This window comes from Hakea prostrata, chromosome 7 (assembly GCF_041222555.1).
Source record: "Hakea prostrata isolate BN-2017 chromosome 7, UWA_Hpros_2, whole genome shotgun sequence".
NCBI classification, from domain to species: domain Eukaryota; kingdom Viridiplantae; phylum Streptophyta; class Magnoliopsida; order Proteales; family Proteaceae; genus Hakea; species Hakea prostrata.
Window position 1 is genome coordinate 15,127,506 of NC_142606.1, and position 25,063 is coordinate 15,152,568.

The following is a 25,063-nucleotide window of genomic DNA, read 5'->3' on the forward strand; positions in this document are numbered from 1 at the left end:
AACTTAAAGAGTGACGAATAGAATCAGCTAAGCCATGCATTATGCAGTTTGCCTTCCAGAAGATCTAGCCCAGTCAGCCATCCAGCTGATACCCAAGTGAATGAGTCAAGCACAATTCTGTACCTAGTTTTGTTGCAACTGAAGGATACGAAACTATGGGATTCTCCTTAGCAAGGTAGCTAACAGGCAAGGATCCCTTAGTCATATCCAGCAAGCAGCAGATTTCCTGACAGCTCGAGGTAGAAGCTGAAAAAAGCTGTGCAGAGCCCAGCAACTTTACCCCATATATATAGGCACGCATGCAGATGCACGTGCTGACGTGTTTGTTTACAGTTTTTTAGAGTATATCCTCCTTTTTTTCCCCCTTCAAAAACCAAATAGTTGTGTTTTTCCTTCCATGATAATGTGCAACTGCGTTAAGCTATCTCTGATAATTGAGGTGGAGGAGAGAGAATAACTGATTAATTAAATATAATTTTAAAAAAAGGTACATATAGAAGTATTTAGGGGTCACTTATAAAACTATAAAAGGATTGGGTAAAAATGAATAATAGCACCACAAAAATCACAGATGTCAACAGTTAAAGGTAAATATAAGTAGTAAGCTAGTTCAACAAAAAATCAAAGAATCTTTAAGAAGGTCATCAGAACCATAGCGCATAAGGTGGGAAGAAGGACAGACAATGTAGAACCAACTTATAAAATGTAGCAAAATAATGAACACATACCGAAATTATTCCCCATAAGCCCCAGACAAGATGGCTTGCAAGACTATACTTTTCAACATCATGGACCAGCTTCTCTACCTCAAGCACACTGGGTTGACCCCCTACACAAAGATATCACCACAATTTCAGAAGAGGGCTACAACGCCATGATAGCAGATCTTTTGTTTAAATAAAGATAATAGCATCCATCACATTGTTAGAGGACTTTTGTCCATTCAACAAATGAAAGTAGATAAAACTTCTATATTTTTCTTGTAGGCAGAATACCTTATCAATTAGATACTTTCTAATAAAAGAAGTAAAAAACTGGAAGCCTATTATGTCAACAATCAGTGGGCCATTCTCCACTCCAGTTTCTAGAATCCAAAAAAGGACCCAGCGGCAGCAATTTCAAATGATGAACTGATAATGGGGACTACCCCACTTGGTCATAACTTATCTAGTTTCAGAATCAATGTGCAGAATTACTGAGTGGTTGTTAGCCCACATAAAATAAATGAATAAATAAGTAAATAAATAAAAACCATTAGCTGAATTAACCAACACCTTAAATTATACTGAAATTCAAATACTAGCATAAACATTATCTGATAATGGGGAATGCCCCCCGCTTGCTCATAACTTATCTAGTTTCAGAATCAATGTGCAAAATTGACTAACTGATTGTTAGCTGACAGAAAATATATAAAATTAGAAAACCCTCGTTAGCTGAATCAACCAACACCTTAAACAATAGTAATAATGAACTTTAAGACACCTAAACATAAACATAGTCTAACAAGTTAGTCATACTATGCAACTCAATGCAACCCCAAATAACAAAACAAATGAATTACCAGAAGAGCTCAGGTATGCATGCACAAATCTTTTACGTTCCTCCAAACCTGTTGCAATGAAGGCCAAAGAAAAGTTTTAGTTAGACTTAGATCTAGCCAAGTAATCCAAGCTAATTCAGAGTAGTATTTCACATTCCTCCAAACCTGTTGCAATGCCAAAAAATAGTTTTAGTCAAATTTAGATCCAGCCAAGTAATCCAAGCTAATTCAGAGTAGTATCCCTTGAACAACATGGAAGCGCTGAACCACATAAAGAATTGAATCTAATAGGCACCTGGGTATTTATTGAAGTCCAAAATATGAGGCATTTCTGTATGATAGTCAGCAGCCATCTCACAAAAGTGATTTGCTATATCAAAGGCCACAGGGTTGTAGCCTGCATACTCATAGTCCTACAAAATAGGAAATTATGTACTACACTTTCAGTACCATAAAGTCTCCCATACATTACTTCATGAATAGCAAATTCCTTAGACTTTTATTCCTAGGCATTCAGGAATAGAAAAGAGAAAGCCACTAGATATAGTTAATAGAGTGAATTGATGAAAGAAGCTTCTCAGTTTGCCTCTTTTCCTGCTGAGAAATTGGGTTGTTTAACCTTGTGAGAGAGGAAGGAGTGGAAACTTTGTGATTTAATCTGATCTAGGTCCATTAGTAATGCAGATTAAAGAAGTATCTGCTCTTGTGTGCTTAAAAGAGGTGTGTATATATACACACACACACACACACACACACACATCATTTTGTGCATGGTTGGAGGAATAGTTTCGGTACCAATATCTGTGAATAATAGCAAGTAGTAACCAGCCTGACGTCCTTAATGATTATCACATTTCCACGATGATAACTTGGCTTCTTGTGTATATATTAGTATTTTTTTTCCGGCAACTGCTTCTCCATTGTACCTAAATTCTTTCTACAAGTCATAGAAGTAAAGCTACATTCCGTCTTTCATATAAAATCAACAGGATGATAGCCATGTTTGAGAAAGTGTAACATAACAAGCAACATCGTGTGTGAAACTTACAATTAAAGTTACTGACATGGTCTTCTCCTCGATCATTACATTTCCATACTGCAAATCATTGTGGCAAAATCCTATATGTAGATCATTTTCTGACAACTTCTTTTCCAAATCTAAGATTTCCTTATCCATAGTATGCAAACAGAAAGAGCTAGCTTCTTCAGGTGTACTGACATGTTTGGCTGCATTAAGCCAGTTTCTGGGAGGAGAAAAAAGGGGGCAATAAGCTCTAGATTAACACTAAATGGAACCAAAAAAAAAAAAACTACAGAAATATGGTTCAGATTTATACATACTTCATTCTATCCCAGAGGATTACATTCTTTGGCCCGGGCATGTCTAGATCATTGAACTCCTTTAATTTAGCTGCTATTAGAGCTGATATTTCTGGGTTGCGGAAGTCAAGTGCTGACAGTGTCTGAATTCCACCAAACAACAAGAAAGAGATGTTAGATGTAAGAAGCAAATGTAAATCTCAAATGTCTACAGAAAAGACAAAATTAAATCAAAGAGAAAATTAAGTCAAACAATAGAAAAACATATAAACAATAAGAAAATCTATGACTTCCAGCTGTTAGTCTATTACCATATTTATTAACGGGAAAAAGGAGAAGTTAGAATAGGGGTCCACCATGGAGGAATATGTAATACTTTCAGCAGCTTCACACAGCTCAATCTCGCTAAGTTGCAGCCACTTTCACACTGGGTCATGTGGCTGTTGCTTGTTCAGAAGCTTGCAAATGCTTGCTTAAGAGCAGTATCAGCAATTCTGTATGGGAATATATTCAATAGATATCCCTTGAAGGAGAAGACGGGAATGGATTTGTTGAGGAAGGAGAATCTAAGCCAGCAAATAGAGCTTAATGGCTTCAGTGAACAAAAACAGAGGGAAGGAATGCACAGGAAAAAGGGAAATCCTCTGCTGAACAATGCAACTTTGTATGACAGATATTGGAAATCCTTAACTTTCAGCTATGACTAGAACCATGGGAAAGCCCCATCTATTCAGATCACGTAAATAAGTAATGACAATCACAAATTGTCTCTTACATACGTAGGGCAACTTACTGGCACTAATTGTGTAACAGCCCCCATATTTCTAACCCGGGATCCATAATGCAAGTCCGAGAACCCGAAGGTCTAGTCGGGTTAATTTGTGGAGTGTCCGGATAGAAGTCCATGATCCATACCCTGAACCCATGGATCTGGATTCTCTTGATGATGAACCTGCCTTGCTTAAAAGTTGGATCTCTAAAAGGCAAGTGGTGTCTGGAGTTGTCCGGATTGAAGGTAAGACCTCCCCCATGTGTTGATTAGGGTTATGTTGTGTTTGGGTTTCAACCCCTTGAGCAAAGCACCCTTGTATAGCAATATACTAAGGGGTAGTTGCTTGAAGCGGTTGATTGAACCAGCGACTGCCGGTTCTTGCTTGCGGGAAAATACCATAATTTGCCCCCAGACCTCTATAAATAGCAACCCTCGCCCACTTGGCAAATATTATATTCGGGATTGCTATTTTTGGTGGTTAGGCGGCAGTAGAGATGTGCTAGAAGGTGAGCGAAGTGCTGTTGGTGATCTGAAATCTTCTCACCTTTCCTTGCTGATCTGGTTGAGGTAAGTGAATCCCCATTCACCCAGTCTCCTTTTTCAGTTATTAAATAGAGTAGATTTGTTTTCCTCTTTGGTTGTTCATGATCCTCTCATTACAGTATCCCCTTTTTAATGTTCTTAATGAGATCCTGTCCGAAAATGAAACCCTACTTTCGTGAAAATGATGGATCTAATCAAGGGGAGGATTTTGGGTGACTGATCTACGTTAATTGTTGGGTTTCGTTTTACCCCTTGGTTATGGGTGTGTTAGGTTCAAAATTCGGATTGTGATCATCCCAAATTTGAATTGAAATCGGATTATCAAAAACCAGAGTTTCGGATTAAAAGCATTTTGTTTTTGGGGCGGTCACTAGTGGCAGTCGCTTGACCCAAGCTACCGGCTGGGTCACAGTGAGTGTGTGACTTTTGGTTTTGATCCAATTTGATTCATTTGATTTATATAATCTTGTAACCCTGTTTATAGGTGTTCTCTGTTTCTACTAAAAGTCTTATAATTATTTCTAGTTTGCATTCTAAAAGACTTCTACTTATTTACAGGTAAGGACATACAATCTTATCTTTATGCAATGACTTGAACATGCTAGTTCAGTGTCTTTCAATACTGTTCTTTAATTGTATATACTTGTTGTAACTGTGTATATCATGTTGATCTTATCATATACTTGCTGTTTGTATTGTCGTTGCATATAGTTTATTAATTATGAATGTGATATGATGATGATTGATGTATTGTGGTTCTGATGGAAAGGGTATTAAGTTTGGATATCTTGGCTTGGGATATCAAAGGGCTGTGGTATGGGACACATGCTCGCTGATGTCTCCAGCACCATCATAACTATTGGATGACATACCTAGGTAGAGCCTAAAGTTGCATGGCTAGGTACCCTACATACTACTACCCTTTTGGTAGGGGAATTGAAGCCGGATGACCCGTGACAATGGTGGTGTGACTCTGTTTCATCCTACAGCGGTAACCAATCCATGCGGAGACTCAGTGGTCCACTGTTGTTCATGCAATGGTAGGGTTGCATATGTTTGGGTTGGGCTCATGGACGTCCGAGGAGCGGACCGGTGTCGTGAGGAGTCATGAGAGATTTCCGCCCCCAACAATATGTGGATGACCATGGGGATATGGAATGGAGTCCAATAGTGGTAGCCAGTCCGTGAGGGTTCTCATTCCTATGTTGCAAAGGATACTAAACCGAGTTGGTTGGTGCCATAGAGGATGTATTTAGACTTCATGTAGTGTGTTACTATTATGACTTGCATTGGATTAGAAACCCCGACATGCGCCAGTACTCATTGCCAATGGTCGTGGTGAGATAGTGTTGACTTAACCCCAGCCATGGTTTGAGAGCCATGTTTGGACTTACCCCTTTACCCAAGAACCATACAGAGGTATCCAGTCTTTGCGGGATCAAAGTGACTAGACCTACCCAGAGGAGGGTTGGTGTATAACTTAAAGCATATCAACTGTTAAAGACTTGCATAGTTAGATCTTAATGGCATTCATACTTTTGCACTTTATACATATTATATATGCATTTCTAATGGTGTTGACATATGGATGAGAATTATGTTGTTCTTATTGAGTTCTGACTAGTTCGTTAGAACTCATTCCTTTATTTCCATGTTATATTAGTTTGTACAAATGGAGGAAATGCGTCAGAAATTGGATTAGTACCCCATGAAGGAGCCTTCTCGTATGAAGAGGATGTGGCACCAGCAATGGGAGATGGAGATAGCATGTGAGGGAGCTCCTGTGAGTGCATAGAGTGTGCTTATAGCACCATTGATGGACGGAGGAGACAGGTTGCCAAGCAATTTGCCCATCGTATAGAGAAGAATTGGAGAACCCCTCACCTTGCTAAACTTGAGTCCTAGTTCTTAACTTTAGAGAAAGAAACTAGAAAGAAGATTATTTTAATTATTTTGATTTGCTTCCGCTGAACTCATATTCTTTTTTAATCATTTACTCTTTCATTGATTATTTTATTGGAGTATTTGGACTCCTGTAATCTTTCTATTAATTATTACACTTATTCTCGCTCATGATTATCTATTACTTGCATTTATTATTATTGATGGTAAGACCATGGATCCTGTGACGATTCACTCCCACTAGCTATCGGGCAGGTAACCGAGACCAGCGGGTGGAGTGTGACAGAGGTGGTATCAAAGCCCTAGTTTTACGAAGTCAATAATAGTTAATACAAGTGTTAGATTAGCAATCTGAGTCATAGATCCAGAAGTGACTCAAAAGAACTAGAGTGAATAATAAGAAAATTTTTCATTAGAAACAAACCAAGAAAGTAAGTGAATTCTTTTCTTGCATAACTTACTATAAGTAAAGTGAAATATTCTTACATCATAATTATCAAAGATAGTGCATAGAAGAGACAATAATGAAAGTGCAACAAGCATAACTATACTTCATTAATAAGATAAAAGTCTTACATAATTTGGAGCGTGATCTACGCTTTACAAAAAGAAAAGTAGGGAATGAACATGTGCTGAATAAAAACTACAATAAATATATATAAACCCAAAAGTCAGTCTGTACTAAGTCAAAAAGAGAAAAGCCAAAGTCTAAATTACTGTTGTGGTGGTGGTGGTGGTTCTAGCCTCATCTGACGGAGTATATCCAAGCACTATGCTATCTAGCCCCTCATCTCTGCCTGCCCCTGCTCGAAATGATCCATCCGAGTGAACAGATCCCTAGCCCAAGGTGATGCGACCTCTGAAGAATCCTGAGCCCCGAATGTACCCCCTACCTCGAACTAAGATGGTGGTGGTGAGTCTGCATCATCAGCCTCTACATCCATATCCTTCGGCTCGGCTAGCATCTCTGGTGAATTTGGTCCGCCCAGTAAGTGCATCTGAGCGACCACTCTGTAACCGATCGTACTGCCATGACCGACTGGAATAGCCTCCTCTCCCTCGAAGTCGACCCCAAAGTGCTCGAAGATCCGAGTCAGAAGTCTCCCGTATCCAAGGTTTGCTGGATGTGTCACTCGATAGACCATGGCATTCTATATAATGTTGCCAAATCTATCTGATAGCGGGTGTACACAGAGAAAGTCATCAGGGCCTGCATAAGTGAAATCTCACTCTGATGTCCTGCCTTAGGCAGCAGGTTCCGTGCAATGATCCACTAGATGATTCGGCATGATGGAAGCAGCTCGGTCACTGACTCAACCCCGCTGCATACCCCTATGCAAATGTCCGAGTAAATGAGAGCTCTCTCCTCCCAATGGATGACATCATCTGACTCTGGCCCCGGCTCGAACCATCTCCGATCACTGTGGATGTATGGAACATCGAGGATGTGAGCGAGCTCCTCAGTAATGAAGCGAATGTCTGTAGTCTTCACCCGACTCTTTATAACGAGCCTAATATCATTCTCTCCCACCGGCTCATCATGGAAGGTCAGGTTGTTGTATAACAACTTGACTAGTTTCGGATAGGTGGATTCGTTCAAGAAAAGTGTACCTCTCCAACCTACTGCTACGAACTTGTCCTCTATCTGGAACTGCTCAAGCTCTGAAGTCACTACCAGTCGTCCTAACTCTACCTTGCATTGACTGAAATGACCAAAGTAGAGCTCCTGTGCCTCTGGAGACCTAAAGTAGTTTGGGTGTACTGGATCGTGTGCGTCACCCCAACCTTGTCCACGACCTCGGCCGCGAATGGGTACTCTCCTACCTCTGCGAACAGCCATCTAGTGTGAAAATCTGATTTTTGGGTGAAAATGAGAGAAAATGAGAGTTAGGGCATGCCTATGAGATACCTACAAGTGTAAAAATGCATAGTGAACATTAGATCTATGCCTAGACATGTTTTGTGAAATAAAAGGAATGTTTTGCATCAAAGAAAACCTAAAAATGAAAGTGCATTGGTGTTTCTCTCATCCAAACCATAGAAAAGAAGGGTTTTGAGAGAAGGTTACCTGTGCAACGTGTGAAGATCGCGTGGGAAGTAGATTCGAAGCCAACGGAGTCTCCAAAATGATTTCTTTAACCTAAAAACGACTAGAGCCTAAATGTTGTTTTGAGTGGTGTGGAAGTGAAATGAAACCCCAAAACCGAATTTAAGCTCAATATTATCGCCAGACATGGGGCGGTCGCTTGTGGCGGTCAATTGACCTAAGCGACCGGCTTGAGCGACCAGCCCAATTTTTGTTGCACAGATTTCTGGATTTTGGCCCTGTTTTGATTATTTTTGGACCTTGTGCTTATGTTACTTCTGTTTTTGGGTAATTGCATTGAATTGGTTCATGCTTGGCTTGAAGAATCTTTTTCAAACTTGACCTTACAGTGTTGTTAATTTTTGGATTTCTTTTCGCAGAATGGTTCAGCTAAGGAATCGCACTGTAGTGAATGGTCAGGAAGGTGAGAACAATGGTGGCATTGATCAAGAAAATGCTGAGATTCCTGGTGGAAATACGGGTACTAAAGCCTCGAGAACGGGAATGCCTCCTCCTAAAGGAAACCATACTCCTCCAGATCCGCCTCTCGTAGTCTCTATTCAGGATGTGATAAACATTCTGGGAAACATGAGGCATCAACAACAGAACCAGTTTAATACTATGATGCAAGGTTTCGCGACTACTCAGCAGAATGCCCAAGCAGCTCAAAATCCTTTTAGAGCTGGTGCTTTTGCGGTTGTTGCCTATGTTGATGGTTTTGCCCCCGGTCCTCATACGAGATTGATGGAGCATTTCTTGAAGCTCCAGATCCCTGCTTTCACTGGTATCTCGAAGGATACTTTGTTCTTAACAAGTGGATCCGAGAGATGGAAAAAGCTTTTCGCAACCTCCGTTGCAATGAAGCTCAGAAGATCTTGTGTGCAGAAAGGAGACTGCAGCATAAAGCTGATGCGTGGTGGAATGCGACCAGACCTATTTTGGAAGCTTCGCATCCGGTCCTTACATGGGAAATTTTCAAGGAAGCCTTCTGCAAGAATTATTTTCCTGAGTCTATGAAGATGCTAAGGAAGCTGAGTTCATGGCACTCACACAGGGACCTAGTAATGTTCTGGAGTATCAACAGAAGTTTGAACAGTTGTTCTTCTTTGCCCCTGCAGCATCTAGAGGTGATCGTGAGAAGGCGAAGAAATTCTTCAAGGGTTTGAGACCGTCGCTGAAGACTTATCTTGCGATTCAACCAATTGTGGATTATGCTGAAATGGTTCAAAATGCGAAGAAAGTGGAGGATAATGAGAGAGAGAATTATCAGCTCCAGCGATCTGTAGCGAGCCGAACCATTTGGTGGACCATAACCGGAGATTCTCTAGGCATGCTCCTTATCCTGCATCTTCATTTCAGCCTAAAGGTGCTAGTTCTAGTTTTAGCTCTGGCTCGAGCTATAGTTCTAGCAGTGGACCGGTATGTCCTATTACAGGTAGTCAAGGTACTGGACCGATTTATGTTAATCCTCGTCCAATAATGAATAACCAAAGACCTACTTTTCCTTCTTCAGCAGCTCCTGTTGGTAGTAGACTAGTAGGGACTTGACTTGCTTTAATTGTGGAAAAGCGGGTCATTATTCCCGTAACTGCACTCAGAAGCCGAATCCTCAGATGTCAACTTTGAAATGTGCTAAGAATGCCCCTTCTGGGAAAGTTTTCAGGGTTACTGGTACAAAATCTGAGACAAATCACGATGTGGTGACAAGTATTATTCCAATATCATCTACCTCTGCTTTTGTATTATTTGATATTGGTGCATCTCATTCATTCATCACATCTTCATTTGTGAGTCGTATTCCTGTTACACTTGTAAAGTTGGAAAGATGACTTGTTATTAGTACTCCTACCCGATCTGTTGTTAGATTAGATGAAGTGGTAGAGTCTTGCCCAGTAGTTATTGCTGGTAGAATCTTGGAAGCCCGGTTGATCAAATTGGATTTGTCAGATTTTGATGTGATACTTGGAATGGATTGGTTGTCTAAGTATGGCGCAGTATCCTTTATCCTGAAAGAAAAGTGTTGTTTCATCCTAAAGATGATAGTCTGTTCGAATATCAAGGTAATCAAGGGACGTTGAGTAAGAAGATTGTGGCTACGACTGTGAAAGTCAAGCAATGGACCAAAGATGTTGGACTTCTCTCCTCTTCTATAGATGTTCCGAAAGGTGTGAAGCAGTTGTCTGAGATTGATGTTGTCAGGGACTTTTCTGATGTTTCCCTGATGATTTGTCTGGTTTACCTCCGAAGAGGGAGTTAGAGTTTTTAATTGATCTAATTCCTGGAGCAGCCCCTATTTCGAAAGCTCCGTATCAGATGGCTCCGACTAAGTTGAAAGAACTTCAGACCCAGTTGAAGGATTTGACAAGCAAAGGGTTCATCCAACCCAGTGTTTCACCTTGGGAGCCCCTGTTTTGTTCGTGAAGGACGGAAGTATGCAAATGTGCATAGACTACCGGGAATTGAACAAGTTGACGATCAAGAATAAGTATCATCTTCCTAGGATCGATGACTTGTTTGATCAGTTCAAAGGTGCGGCTGTTTTCTCGAAGATCGATCTGAGATTTGGGTATCATCAGTTGAGAGTAAAGTCTAGTGATGTCTGTAGGACTACATTTAGGATCAGATATGGGCATTACGAATTCCGAATCATGCCATTTGGTCTTACTAATGCACCGACAGCATTTATGGACCTGATGAACCAAGTATTTTAGAATATCTTAGACAAATTTGTTATAGTCTTTATTGATGATATTCTGATTTATTCAAAGAGCGAGGAAGAGCATGTTGAGCACTTAAGATTTGCCTTGCAGCGTTTAAAAGAGAAAAAGTTGTATGCCAAGTTCAGCAAATGTGACTTCTGGTTATCTAAAGTTATGTTTTTAGGTCACATTGTTTCTGCTGATGGTATTAAAGTTGATCCTGCGAAGGTTCAAGCTATGGCAGATTGGGACCTACCTAAGTCAGTCACCGAGATTCGAAGTTTTCTTGGTATGGCTGGATATTATAGGCACTTTATTGAGAATTTCTCTAGATTATCAGCCCCTATGACGAAGCTTACCAGAAAAGGAATCAAGTTTGAGTGGAATGAAGCCTGTGAAGAGAATTTTCAAGAACTCAAGAAGAGGTTGACTAACGCTCCGGTGTTGACAATACCATATGACTCTGGAGGTTTAACAATGTATACCGATGCCTCTAAAATTGGTTTGGGTTGTGTTCTAATGCAGCAAGGGAAGGTTGTAACTTATGCTTCTAGGCAATTGAAGAACTACAAGCATAACTATCCTACTCACGATTTCAAATTGGCAGCTGTGGTTTTTGCTCTGAATATCTGGCGTCACTATTTGTATGGTGAGAACATAGCGATTTTCACCAACCACAAAAGTCTCAAGTATTTCTTTACTCGGAAGGAGTTCAATATGAGACAGCGAAGATGGCTAGAACTGGTGAAGGACTATAATTGTGATATTCAGTATCATCCAGGAAAAGCTAATGTGGTTGTTGATGCTTTGAGTAGGAAGAGCAATCGAGGAAGTGAAGACCTGGCATCTCTCAGTAAGCCTTTATTGTTCTCCATTATCAGGTTTGGACTGGAGATTATGTCAGAAGATTCCGGTGCTATTTTGTCAGCTGTGTCAGTCCGACCGAATTTGAGAGACAGAATTGTTGCTTTGCAGTTGACTTATCCGGAATTAAAGAAGAAGATAGACCTGATTACCTCGAAGACTAAGGGTGTGGCAGATATCTCCCTAGCCTTTGATGGTGCTCTTGTTTTCAGAGATAGAATTTGTGTTCCAGCTGTGGAAGACCTCAAAAATGAAATTTTGACTGATGCCCATCAGTCCATCTTTTACCATCCATCCGGGAAGTGTAAAGATGTATCAGGATATGAAGGGATATTTTTGGTGGTCCGACATGAAAAATGATGTGGAAGACTTCATTGCTAAGTGTGGGACTTGTCAGCGTGTGAAAGCGGTTCGACAGCCTTCATCTGGCCTTTTGCAACCTCTTCTCGTGCCTAGTTGGAAGTGGGAGGACATTGCTATGGATTTTGTCACAAGTCTACCCCGAACCAGCAAAGGGAATGACTCAATGTGGGTGGTAGTGGACCAACTGACTAAATCGGCTCACTTCATTCCGATGAAGATCACCTATACTATGGACAAACTGGCCCGACTGTATGTTGATAATGTGGTGAGACTGCATGGTGTGCCTATTAGCATTGTGTCCGATAGAGATCTGAGGTTCACCTCTTGTTTTTTAGAATAATTTGCAGAAAGCCCTAGGTACTCAATTGAATTTGAGTACTGCTCATCATCCGCAAACCAATGGACAATTGGAAGACCATACAAATTTGAAAGATATGCTTCGAGCATGTGTCATTGATATAAGTGGTAACTGGGATGACCACCTAGCCTTGGTGGAATTTGCTTATAATAACAGTTATCAGTCTACTATTGGAATTGTCCCATTTAAAGCTTTGTATGGAAAGACTTGCAGAACTCCTCTGTATTAGGATGAAGTTGGGGAAAGGAGTGTTATTGGCCCTGATCTAATTGAAACCACAAGTATTATGGTGGATAAGATTAGAGAAATGATCAAAACTGCTCAGTCCCGCCAGAAGTCTAATGTAGATAAAAGGTCAGATCTGGAATTTCAAGTTGGTGAACGTGCGTTCTTGAAGGTTTCACCGATGAAGGGAGTCATGCGTTTCAATATCAAAGGAAAGCTCAGCCCTAGGTATATTGGTCCCTTTGAAATTATTGAGAAAGTTGGACCAGTAGTTTACAAGTTGGCTATACCTCCGTCTCTGGATGGTGTGCATGATGTATTCCATATATCTATGCTAAGGCAGTGCTTAGCAAGCACAAAACATTTGCTCCAGCATGAACCGGAAGGTTTGAGGATTTGACGTATGATGAAGAACCGGCTGAAATCTTGGACCGGAAGGATGAGCAGTTGAGGAACCGGACTATACCTTCGGTAAAGATCAGATGGAAGAATCATTCATTTGAGGAAGCATCTTAGGAAAAAGAAGATGAGATGCGGACCAAGTACCCCCATCTTTTCGAACTTACAAGTACGTTGTAATTTCGGGGACAAAATTTCTTTTAAGGGGGAGAGATGTAACAGCCCCCGTATTTCTAACCCGGGATCCGTATTGTAGGTCCGAGAACCCGAAGGTCTAGTCGGGTTAATTTGTGGAGTGTCCGGATAGAAGTCCATGATCCATACCCTGAACCCATAGATCTTGATTCTCTTAATGATGAACCTGCCTTGCTTGGAAGTTGGATCTTTAAAAGGCAAGTGGTGTCTAGAGTTGTCCGGATTAAAGGTAAGACATCCCCCATGTGTTGATTAGGGTTAGGTTGTGTTTGGGTTTCAACCCCTTGAGCAAAGCACCCTTGTATAGCAATATACTAAGGGGCGGTTGCTTGAGAACTGTTGATTGAACCAAGCAACCTCCTGGTTCTGCTTTCGGGAAAACACCCTAATTTGCCCCCAGACCTCTACAAATAGCAACCCTCGCCCACTTGACAAATATTATATTCGGGATTGTTATTTTTGGTGATAAAGCAACAGTAAAGACGTGTTGGAAGGTGAGCGAAGTGCTGCTGGTGATCTGGAATCTTTTCTCTCCTTTTCTTGTTGATTTAGTTGAGGTAAATGAATCCCCATTCACTCAGTCTCCTTTTTCAGTTATTAAATAAAGTAGATTTGTTTTCCTCTTTGGTTGTTTATGATCCTCTCATTACAGTATCCCCTTTTTAATGTTCTTGATGAGATCCTGTTCGAAAATGAAACCCTGCTTTCGTGAAAATGATGGATCTAATCAAGGGGAGGACTTTGGGTGATTGATCTGCCTTAATTGTTGGGTTTCGTTTTACGCCTTGGTTATGGGTTTGTTAGGCTCGAAATTTCGGATTGTGATCATCCCAAATTCGGATTGAAATCGGATGATCAGAAACCCGAGTTTTGGATTGAAAGCATTATGTTTTGGGGCGGTCACTAGTGGCGGTCGCTTGACCCAAGCGACCGGCTGGGTCACAGTAAATGTGTGACTTTTGGCTTTGATCCGATTTGATTCATTTGACTTATATAATCATGTAACCCTGTTTATAGGTGTTCTCTGTTTCTACTAAAAGTCTTATAATTATTTTTAGTTTGCATTTTAGAAGACTTCTACTTATTTATAGGTAAGGACATACAATCTTATCTTTATGCAATGACTTGAACATGCTAGTCCAGTGTCTTTCAATATTGTTCTTTAATTGTATATACTTGTTGTAACTGTGTATAGCATGTTGATCTTATCATATACTTGCTATTTGTATTGTCGTTGCATATAGTTTATTAATTATGAATGTGATATGATGATAATTGATGTATTGTGATTCTAATGGAAAGGGTATTCCATTTGGATATCTTGGCTTGGGATATCAAAGGGTTGTGGTATGGGACACATGGTCGCTAATGTCTCCAGCACTATCATAACTACTAAATGACATACCTAGGTAGAGTCTAAAGTTGCATGGCTTGGTACCCTACATACTACTATCCTTTCGGTAGGGGAATTGAAGCCGGATGACCCATGACGACTGTGATGTGACTCTGTTTCATCCTACAGCGGTAACCAATCCATGCAGAGACTCAGTTGTCCACTGTTGTTCATGCAATGGTAGGGTTGCATATATTAGGGTTGGGCTAATGGACGTCCGAGGAGCGGACCTGGTGTCTCGAGGAATAATGAGAGCTTTCCGCCTCAACAATATGTGGATGATCATAGGGTTATGGAATGGAGTCCAATAACAATAGCCAGTCCGTGAGGGTTCTCATTCCTAGGTTGCGAAGGATACTGAACCGAGTTGGTTGGTGCCATAGGGGATGTATCTGGACTTCATGTAGTGTGTTACTATTATGACTTGCATTGGATTAGAAACCCCGACATGCGCCAGTACTCATTGCCAATGGTTGTGGTGAGATAGTGTTGACTTAACCCCAGCCATGGTTTGAGAGCCAGGTTTGGACTTACCCCTTTACCCAGGATCCCTACAGAGGTATCCAGTCCTTGCGGGATCAGAGTGACTAGACCTACCCAGAGGAGGGCTGGTGTATAACTTAAAGCATGTCAACAGTTAAAGACTTGCATAGTTAAATCTTAGTGGCATTCATACTTTTTCACCTTATACATATTATATATGCATTTCTGATGGTGTTAACATATGGATGAGAATTATGTTGTTCTTATTGAGTTCTGACTAGTTCATCAGAACTCGTTCCTTTATTTCCATGTTATATTAGTTTGTACAGATGGAGAAAATGCGTCGGAAATTAGATTGATACCCCATGAAGGAGCCTTCTCGTATAAAGAGGATGTGGCACCAACAATGGAAGATGGAGATAGCCTGTGCGGGAGCTCCTATGAGTGCATAGAGTGTGCTTATAGCACCATTGATGGACGGAGGAGACAGGTTGCCAAGCAATTTGCCCATCGTATAGAGAAGAATTGGAGAACCCCTCACCTTGCTAAACTTGAGTCCCAGTTCTTAGCTTTAGAGAAAGAAACTGGAAAGAAGATTATTTGAATTATTTTGATTTGGTTCCGCTGAACTCATATTCTTTTTGATCATTTACTCTTTCATTGATTATTTCATTGGAGTATTTGGACTCTTGTAATCTTTCTATTAATTATTGCACTTATTCTTGCTCATGATTATCTATTATTTGCATTTATTATTATTGATGGTAAGACCGTGGATCTTGTGACAGTTCACTCCCACGGGTTGTCGGGCGGGTAACCGAGACTGGCGGGTGGGGTGTGACAAATTGTCTCTCACACATAACTCAATCTGACTAAACTCTTAGTTGACTTAATCAAACCTAAAAACCAAAATGAATACATTTTCTATTTTAAAAGTGCTCACAGAAACCCTACTAAATTTCTACTATGTAATATAAATTAAATAGAACAGGGACTAAATAAAGATTCACGAATTTAGAAGAATAGAACTGAAGCTTAGTGGGCACCAGCATTTGTTTCCTTCTCCTTTCTGTGTAGCATCCTAACGTCATAGCCCTATCAAAAGTAAGTGAATAATTCAAGCTGAGTTGCACATTCTCATGATATTTATGGAGAAGATTTATCACTTTCTTTAGTACAAGGTTCATTCAGTTGAATTCCAATTTGGAAGTCAGAGTGTGAAGTATTTACTCAGATAAAAGGAGGAAAAAGAAATAATATACAAATTACGGAAGGAAGGAGGCTCAACAAGTCCCCAATAAATGTTCCAGAATGAATCATGACTCTGTTTTCCTTTTTATCTTCCAGTCAGATTATATCATCCACAAGCATCACCTTTAATCCACCACCTCTGATACATATAGATCTCTTCCACTCTGAATGGGCACCCCTTCAAACCCAAAATTCCAGCCAAAATCCCATGACTAAAATCTTTTTAACAACCAATCGGCATGTTTATTAAATATTGTCATCCTTGCCTGTCAACCCTCAAGATCCCTTAAATATCTTATTCAGATGGCCTAAATATTTTACTCCCCTAATTATCCGTGGATTTTAGTGTTTACACAACCCTAATGAAAACGAAGAACCTAACTTCCTAATTTTTGGGTCCATACCAATTAAATTGGAACTGGAACCAAAAACTGAAACACGATAAAAAAGCTCAATCAAACTGGATAAATTTGGTTATGGAATATAGGAACCAAAGAAATTGGTTCCAGTAAGGTAGAAATGAATACAGACCAAAACCATACTGCACTGGTTTGGTTTGAACTGAAATCTGTATATGATTTGGTTTTGATTCACGCTAGCACTCTCTTGGGTCAAACCAATTGACAAGCTCATGCATAGCAGTAGGACATCCAAAATGACCCCACATTACTCTTCCCTTTCCCACTATAAGCTTTGACTGTTCTAACCCTGTTCGCCAGCCAAACACATTTTTCTCAAGATGACTGTTGGCCTTCTATGTTTCTTTCAGTAAAAATTATTTTTTTTTGGGCTACAATACTCGGAATAAAAATAAAGAGAGAGGACTCCCTGAAAGGCAATGTGGCCCGTGATAGTGATCCTGCATGGAAGCACAAAAAGGGGCAGGATTCCGCCTTTCACACAGGAAAAGCAGTCATTTTGTGGCCCCCTTTGTTCCTGTGTCTCGACACAAGGAACCTCACTTCCTTTCAGTTTTTTCATGTCCTCCAAAAAATAATTAGGCTTTTAGCCATTTAAAAAAAAGGGAGGGGGCAATAAAGAACAAAAAATTCAAAAGATAAGATGGCATGCAAATGCAAGCAAGCACACTCAACACATGTGTGCAAACACACACACACACACACATACACAGAGAAAAAGAGAGCGAGAGCGAGAGAGAGAGAGAGAGAGTTTAGCAACCAAAAAGGAAAAAATCACATACCCGGGCACGAATGAACTCCTCAATCCGCCCATTAGGAAAACGACCTAGGAGACGAGGTCCCTGCCCCTGCTTTGAGATGAACTCAAAAGTGCTAATCTCATCATTCCGGTCAAAGAAAATGTCCACCCCTTCTCCATAAATCCGAACCAAAACCTTTCGGCTGGGTTCTCCAGTTGTTGTTGGCCACTTGATCTGATAGACCTTATTGGTGAATGCGCCCTTCAGCTGGATCACCTGTAATGCATTTGAATCAACGATATCATCCCACCTAGAAGCCAATGACAGTAAAATACTTTTTACTTCACCAGGGAGGCAATCTTCTCTATTCTTATCCACATCATCTACCACACCCATCTTTAAAGGTCCACCAGGCCTCAGAACATATGTGGGGGAAAACTTCCTCGGAGAATCAAAAGAACTATTAAGACAGCAACAATTGATCTGCAGGAAAAATGAAAAGGAAAATAAGTTTTGCATAAATACGAATCTCATCAAACAAATTCAACCATGTGTTTTTCAGAAATATTGGGAGTTAGAGAGCAGGAAACACATTGATCTAAATATTTATATTATATTTCCAAATAGATGGTACTTACAAACAAAAACGTAACCATAGTTCGAGATCTCGCCAAGATCTTGTTTTTTTTTGAGACCTCAAGACGAGATCTCATGTGAAATGAGATGATCCCAGAAAAATACAAGATCTCAACCGAGATCTTGGTCAACTCGAGATCTCATATCTCGCAAGATCTCAGTTCAACCTAGTCTCTAAAAATGCCATATCTCGGTCGAGACGAGACAAGATATCTCGATCTTGACCTGTCTCAACACTCCTGCCTTTTCTTGGTTTGGCCGGATTTTTTGATGGAAAGTTGGTTACATCTCTACTTGTGGTGCATCAACAATCTATTTAGCTCATCTAGAACAAAGATATACAGTTTTTGAAGCCAATCTTGAAGCAAGATGATATACTTCCCAAACTTCATATTTTTCAAAAACTACATTCTACATTGATGGAGGTGGTGCTGGTGCTGGTGCTGGTGGAGTAGAAGTTGGAAGAGTTTCTTAGTCATTGATTTTAATCTTGTGCTCTCATGGTGTGACTTATGTGTACACCAATGCTGTAAGGTGAAATCGTGAACAACCAAACATGTTTGATGTATTATTTGACTTTAAACCTTTATGTTTTCATTTATTATCAAGTAATGGTTGTTATTTCATGTTTGATAAGTTTGCATATTAACTCACTCAACATATCAGTTTCAAAGCTAGGTTGAGTAGGAACTCATATATACTGTAAAGCCACCACTATGCTTAGAAAGCCTAAAATAGACTAAATACCAAATTCTAGCTCAAACGAAGCCCTAATAGCCACCGAAAAGGGCCCTCGAGTTGGGTCAAGTTGATCAAGGATTTTTACTAGATATAAATTTTTTGAGGGACCAAGATCCCTATTGAGATTGACATCTGAAACCATGATACGAAGTACCAGTGAAACTTGATGAAAATTACACATGTAGCATATAAATTTGTCAAACCGCAAATTTAGGATGAACATTGGCCCTTCTTCTACACTCGATGTCTACATGTTAATGCAGAGAAGGAACATAAGGAAGAATCCCCATTAGAGTTTGATTGTCAAATCAGACAATTAAATTGTTTCATTTTTACTGTCTCCTATCAATTGAAGTTATGTTCGGATCCATCTCTATCACTTCCCTTTATGCCACTTCTTGGGAGAAAAAAAAGCTAATCTCTCTAGCAAAACTTTTGTTACATTTAAAGGCTATTCAGTTTCATTCAGAAGAAATCTCACTGTTCTGGTTCAATTTTAAATAGTTTTCTCAAATCATTGTCAAGTGGGAACAAAATGGGAATTCTGATTTTCAGGGCCATAGCATAAGAACCTAAGATGTTATAAAGAAGTAGGACTGAATGGCTAATCATGATCCTGTAAACTTTTTAAAATTCTTTACAAGAAGTTGCTTATTATAAAGGACAAGAAGAGGTAAACAACTGAAGAAGAGCAGGCTAAAACAACCAAAGTAACAGGGGGGAAGGGAACTACGTCTCAAAGCTACAAAGTCTTGTACTGGATGTGAATCTCAGAAAAGCAATTAGGTCACACCTAAGACCACTACTCATTTGGCAAATAAGATAGCCAGATAATTTCCCATCAACTGCAGAAGCATAATCAATTTATTGAGTGGTACCAATAAGGTCGATAAATTTTGGGACCAGCAATTGGTGATTAGAAACATTGCATTGCAGGAAATTAGGTCATCACCATTACTTTTCTTGGGGCTTGTTTTAGTTGGGAAGGCTTGTAATTTTTACAAATTCAATTGGTGGATTAAGTGATAAATCTGTGCCACAAGGCATTGGTTTTGGCACAGGCAGCATTGTTGAGTCATTGGAATTTTCTTCTTTGATTTCATTTTTCCTCAATTTCAACAAGCATAGCGGTATTTTCAATCTCTTGGCTGCATTGAAACAGCTACAATTCATTGATAAATTGAGAGAAATGTTTGAAGAGGCCTTGTCCATGTGGGATGAGGATCTTTGGGATACACAATTAAGGAGAAGATTTAGAATTCAGATTCAAGAGAAGAAAGAGCAAGCGGCAAACCTGAAATGAATTTGAAAGAAGAGGCAAAGGAAAAAATTTGCATCGATTGGTGTTCCCAACAAATATGGTCAGCATACAGTTGAGTGCTAAAGCAGGATCCCTATAGTTTCACCTGTTTAGTTGGGATAAAGTGTTGTTGAGTTAATATGAATCGATTGTGAGAGGAGTTATCCGTTTCTCTTCTCTTCTACTTTGTTCTGTACCTCCAAATCCATATCACTGTATGATTACAAGGAAAATTACAAATAAAGGCAAGCAAACAAGTCATGTGGATGAAGTTCATTCCCAGACAACAAAGACAGGATCAGAACATCATCCCCTTCAGGACAGAGTAAAGCAGCATCCCTAACTACTGTCCCCACTTGAAATCATGGGGATATGCAACATAGACAATTTCTCCACAATTCCACATCACAACCAATTCGTTATTTCTAAGTATTTTCAATGAGTATGAGGTCCTTGGAAAACATTAATTGAGATATTCACCCCCAACAAAAAGTCACTTATGATGCACCAGTATTTGCACCGTCTATTACTATTTCGTTTGTAGAAAATGCCATTATTTTGGTTGCCTTTTACTCAACAAAGCTTACGTAACTAATTACCAATTCATAGAATATTCACATTAGTTTTGCATGTTTCAGGTCACACAACACATAAAAACATATAACATCAAGACAAACAAAATAATTCAACAACAGGCAACAGATGTGTAACAATGAAAACAGGTGAAGGAAAAAGCCAAACATGCAGAGGCATTAGTTTATGTCCAACCTGAATCCAAATAAACAAGCTAGACAACAAAACCAATCCCAACAAGAAAATAATGAAAAACGATAGAAAGAAGCCCTAATCGAAGGAATGGCCAATAAAATGAAGATTTCCGAATCAAGATACCTTCCCCTATTCTTGAATCGATTACAGATCAAACAGCTTCTCACCTCTAAGAACCGGAAGCTAATATTGACAGGGAAACTTTCAAATCTTGCAGGGGTCGAATCAAGGCAACGGAAAGCGTGAAAATTGTATGACGCTGTTGTCCTCCTGGAAGCTGCTGAAGAGTGAGATGTGGCGGTGGATGAGAGAGAGAGAGAGAGAAAGAACACACAAGAGTTAGTTTTGCAGTCACCTGTTTAAGAAATTCATTCATGTATGACTCGCTGTCATCTTCTTGGGGAAATTCGATCCGATCCAACCTCGCTGTCAGTGACGGGAACGGTGATGCCTGAAATTCATGCATTAAAACTTTTTTAACAAATTGTTTTTCAATACTTTAGCGTCGTTGCTTTCGCGGAAATTTTTTTATTCGCACAATCAGATCCGGTTCACGATGTAATCGATTGGATAAAGGTGGTTGATAAAGGTGGTGTGTGCGCTGGCGGCTGGGATCTCCATAGAACCCGGTCAATGGCCGTCAAACTAAGGCTGTGTTTGGTTGGTTAGAAATGAATAAAAGAAAACACAAAAAAGACCATAGCATTAACCGTTTTCATAGATTTTCTAGTCAACCAATGCTATATGTCCCTTTTTTAGCTACTTCGCATTAATAATAAACTACTCAAATTAGCCACCAGGAATTTATATTAATCACAATTACATAATATAGCTAAAATAAACATTAGTAATTAATTTGAAATTTAAATATACAATATCTTCTCAACAACCCCAAGGGTGTTCCATTGGTGATTCATTGTCTCATGAAGCATCTTGTCTAAGGTTAAAATTCCCTTGGTGGATGGAATGTTAAACTCTAGGACTGGCAGGGAGACCATCGCTTGGCGGATGAAATGACAATTGAAATAAATAAATAGACGAGTATAACTATTTATTCTTTCTGCCAAAAAAAAACTACACTTGGAAGGATTCAAGCATGGTTTTGAGAGTTTTCTGAGATGTTTGCCACTGTTTATCATTGGCACTTGCTACAAATAAGATGACTGTGTTTCCCTTGGCAGTAGCTTTAGCAAGATTGTGTGAACCTGTCAAGGCAAATGGAGTCTCCAGCACATATGTGTAGTACTGCATGCAACAAAAGGGAAAATAATATGAGTCATTACAGAGCCCTTAAGGTATTATATGTTTTTCACTTTGTTCTTCATTTCAGGGTTGAGCAAAAAAACACACACAAATCTAAGATCAATCTGAAGTTTCGTGGCATGCAAACTCATTTACAGAAACTTGAGCACATCCTAAAAGAGATTCAGGAGGATGAACAAAGAGCGAACCATTTGGGTATGGTTACCTCAAATGATCCAACAGGATAAGTTGAGCAGGGGTATATGTGATTCCTATGGGATAATAATGAAGTTGGATTATAGCCAAACAATGTTTGTCATGTCACTGTGGCAGTTCATTTACCCGGGCTTGCTGATAACTCTTGGAATCCTTTTCTTTGCATCTAAAGCCATCACTAGATTTCCAAGCAGGCATCTAGTGAATTGCTTTATGTTTGATATGGATTGTGGAAGTGCAAGCAACTACGAATTGGTAAAATACCCATAGCCAGACAAAATATTACATCACCACCAGACCCACCAACACCTTAATAGAAATCAAACTACACAATTTCAGTGCAGATTTCAATTACTAAAATGAGGGAATGGATTTCCATAATACTCAAATAACTTATACAATCTGAAAACTGAGCCTCGTCAAAAAGCTATCATCTAATTGCATGAAAATGATGCAAAAGGTTTGCACCAAGCAGTTTCTGGACTCTGGATCCACACAAAAACTCTAAATACATTGTTTTTGTTCCTAAAATAAGATAGTGAAAGCAAACATGTAGATTGATTTCTCAACTGTCTCTAATAACTCCTACTTGTCAACAGCTGTGATTTACAACAAGTACCAACTAGGGACCAAGTGACAAACATATCTGCACCCTCTCAATTTGAATTGATTACTTCGCTAAGGAATTCAGAGTGTAACGAATCTGTATGAGTAAATGACATGATAAAGGTGTGGAACCAGCCAAAAACTATATAGAAGACCAAAATATATAATGAGGAGGAGGAAGATACCGTCTGATTGCCACGCTTTTCAACGCCAGTTTCGACGAGTTCATCAGGATCATATGTGCTTCCAGTGACAAAGGGACCAAGTGATGCAATCAACTTTTCAGGGCTACCAATTTCTTCTATTGTAGCACTGGGTTTGTTAGTCAAGCGTATCAATGGAGAAGCCACCACCTGGACTTTCCCCTGCTTCTCATCTTCAAATTTCACCTCCACCCAAGGTTCTGCGCACTTGGGTTGGCAATAATTTCCAGATAGTATGTTTGCCACACGCATCTGCTTCCAAGTAGCTGGGAGGAGGAACTCATAAGGCTGCACATTTCCTATAGAGGAAAAATTAAAAGCCATAAGAATGTTCAGAGGATTATTTCAATAATGGAATAGTAATGAAAGGTTTCTGAAAAGAAAAAAATGCACCTAAAATCACTACCCCCACAAAATAAAATTAGAAATGGAAAAAACTTTCCAAATTCTCACCACGGGACCGTTAGTATTGTGGGATGCTCAACTGGAATTTGGGATGCCCGATAAAGCATTGGGTTGGATAACCAGAGATGTTTCTTTTGAGTAGACGATCATTCCATGTAATTACTCCCATGATTAACAAAAATATAATAGTTTCATGCAACAGCCAATACTAATGATTGTGGGTGACCGAGGTCAAAGTTAACTCATCTTCATGGTCTCCATGGATCAGTAGATCCATAATGGATCAGTAATTACTGTCTATCAGTAGATCCATAATGGATCAGATACACAATAATTAATATTGATCTGAGCTCTGATCATGGTCCCCACAACATGGCTTTCTAAAATTTTGCTCCTCTTGTTAGATTTCGTACCCTTCTTCACTATGTTTGCTTGTAGATAAACCAGCCATCCATTGACATAAGAAGACGTGACAAGAAGAAATATCAGAACGGCCAGGTTCTCTCTTTTTGTTCTTTTTAATGCATCACTTGACGGGTAACAGCAATGCAAATCCTTGCATCAAGCTGCCATACATATTCACATATTGCATAATAAGGTGTTTTATGCTTCAAAATTTTATTTTCTATGTATTGTAAGCACATCCATAAATTTATTGACTGTTTCCATGCGTATCTTGTGTTTCTTCAATACAATACGATATGTCATATAAAATCACCCCTCCAATACAATACTAATGCAGAGCCCAAGAAGGCCTGCTAAGATGAGCTGCACTGAAAGAGAATTATTAAAAAAATAGGAGGGAGAAGGGGAAGGGAGCAATCAAACATGCTGATTATCTACTAAACTTCTTTATTAATCAATAACCCAAAACTCGAAACTTAAAACTGAGGAGTCCTCGTACAGTTACATAATAAATAGGCAATAGCCCTTGTCTCAGAAATAGAAACTTCTCTGGAATAGAAACCAATCAAATAGGAAACTGTCAAACTAGGCTATTAGCTGAGAAAAGCAAACGACTTATAAGATATTCTACGTAATCAACCCAAATAATTATAATACTTAAAATAAAGTAATACTAATATTACTAATTCCAGCTTTTTTTCCAGACCACAAATCCGGTTTAGGCCTATCTCTTGGTCTGGGTTCCCAAAGTGGATCATGTTGATGCAGCCAGGCCAAGGCTACTGCATTTGATACCCGATAATGATAATGAAATCCTTGCTTTGCTTCCTACTTCCAAACTTCACAATGCCAATGACAAATTGATCACCATTCACAATTGGCAACATTAGCTTTGTCTACAGTATCACATCATAATTCTGCAGACATTTCTTCAATTCATCAAATGAACATATAATTATTTTTCATTCATTAGTCCTCATGAACTT

At 39.5% G+C, this 25,063-nt stretch overlaps 1 protein-coding gene across 4 annotated transcripts in view; it reads right to left on the bottom strand.

Annotated features, from left to right (window-relative positions):
* Positions 1-25,063, bottom strand: part of LOC149010087 (putative choline kinase 2) — a 29,775-nt gene that overhangs the window by 2,150 nt on the left and 2,562 nt on the right. The window contains exons 1-8 of one of the 4 annotated variants that reach the window (XM_089163586.1): positions 21,356-21,557; positions 21,124-21,277; positions 17,598-18,038; positions 2,885-3,006; positions 2,592-2,787; positions 1,839-1,956; positions 1,565-1,612; positions 729-829 (exon numbers count right to left, since the gene is read on the bottom strand). In XM_089163586.1, coding sequence (XP_089019712.1) covers positions 729-829; positions 1,565-1,612; positions 1,839-1,956; positions 2,592-2,787; positions 2,885-3,006; positions 17,598-17,951 — 939 coding nt within the window. In that variant the 5' untranslated portion in view covers positions 17,952-18,038; positions 21,124-21,277; positions 21,356-21,557. The other 3 variants (XM_089163584.1, XM_089163583.1, XM_089163585.1) reach the window with 3 other exon arrangements.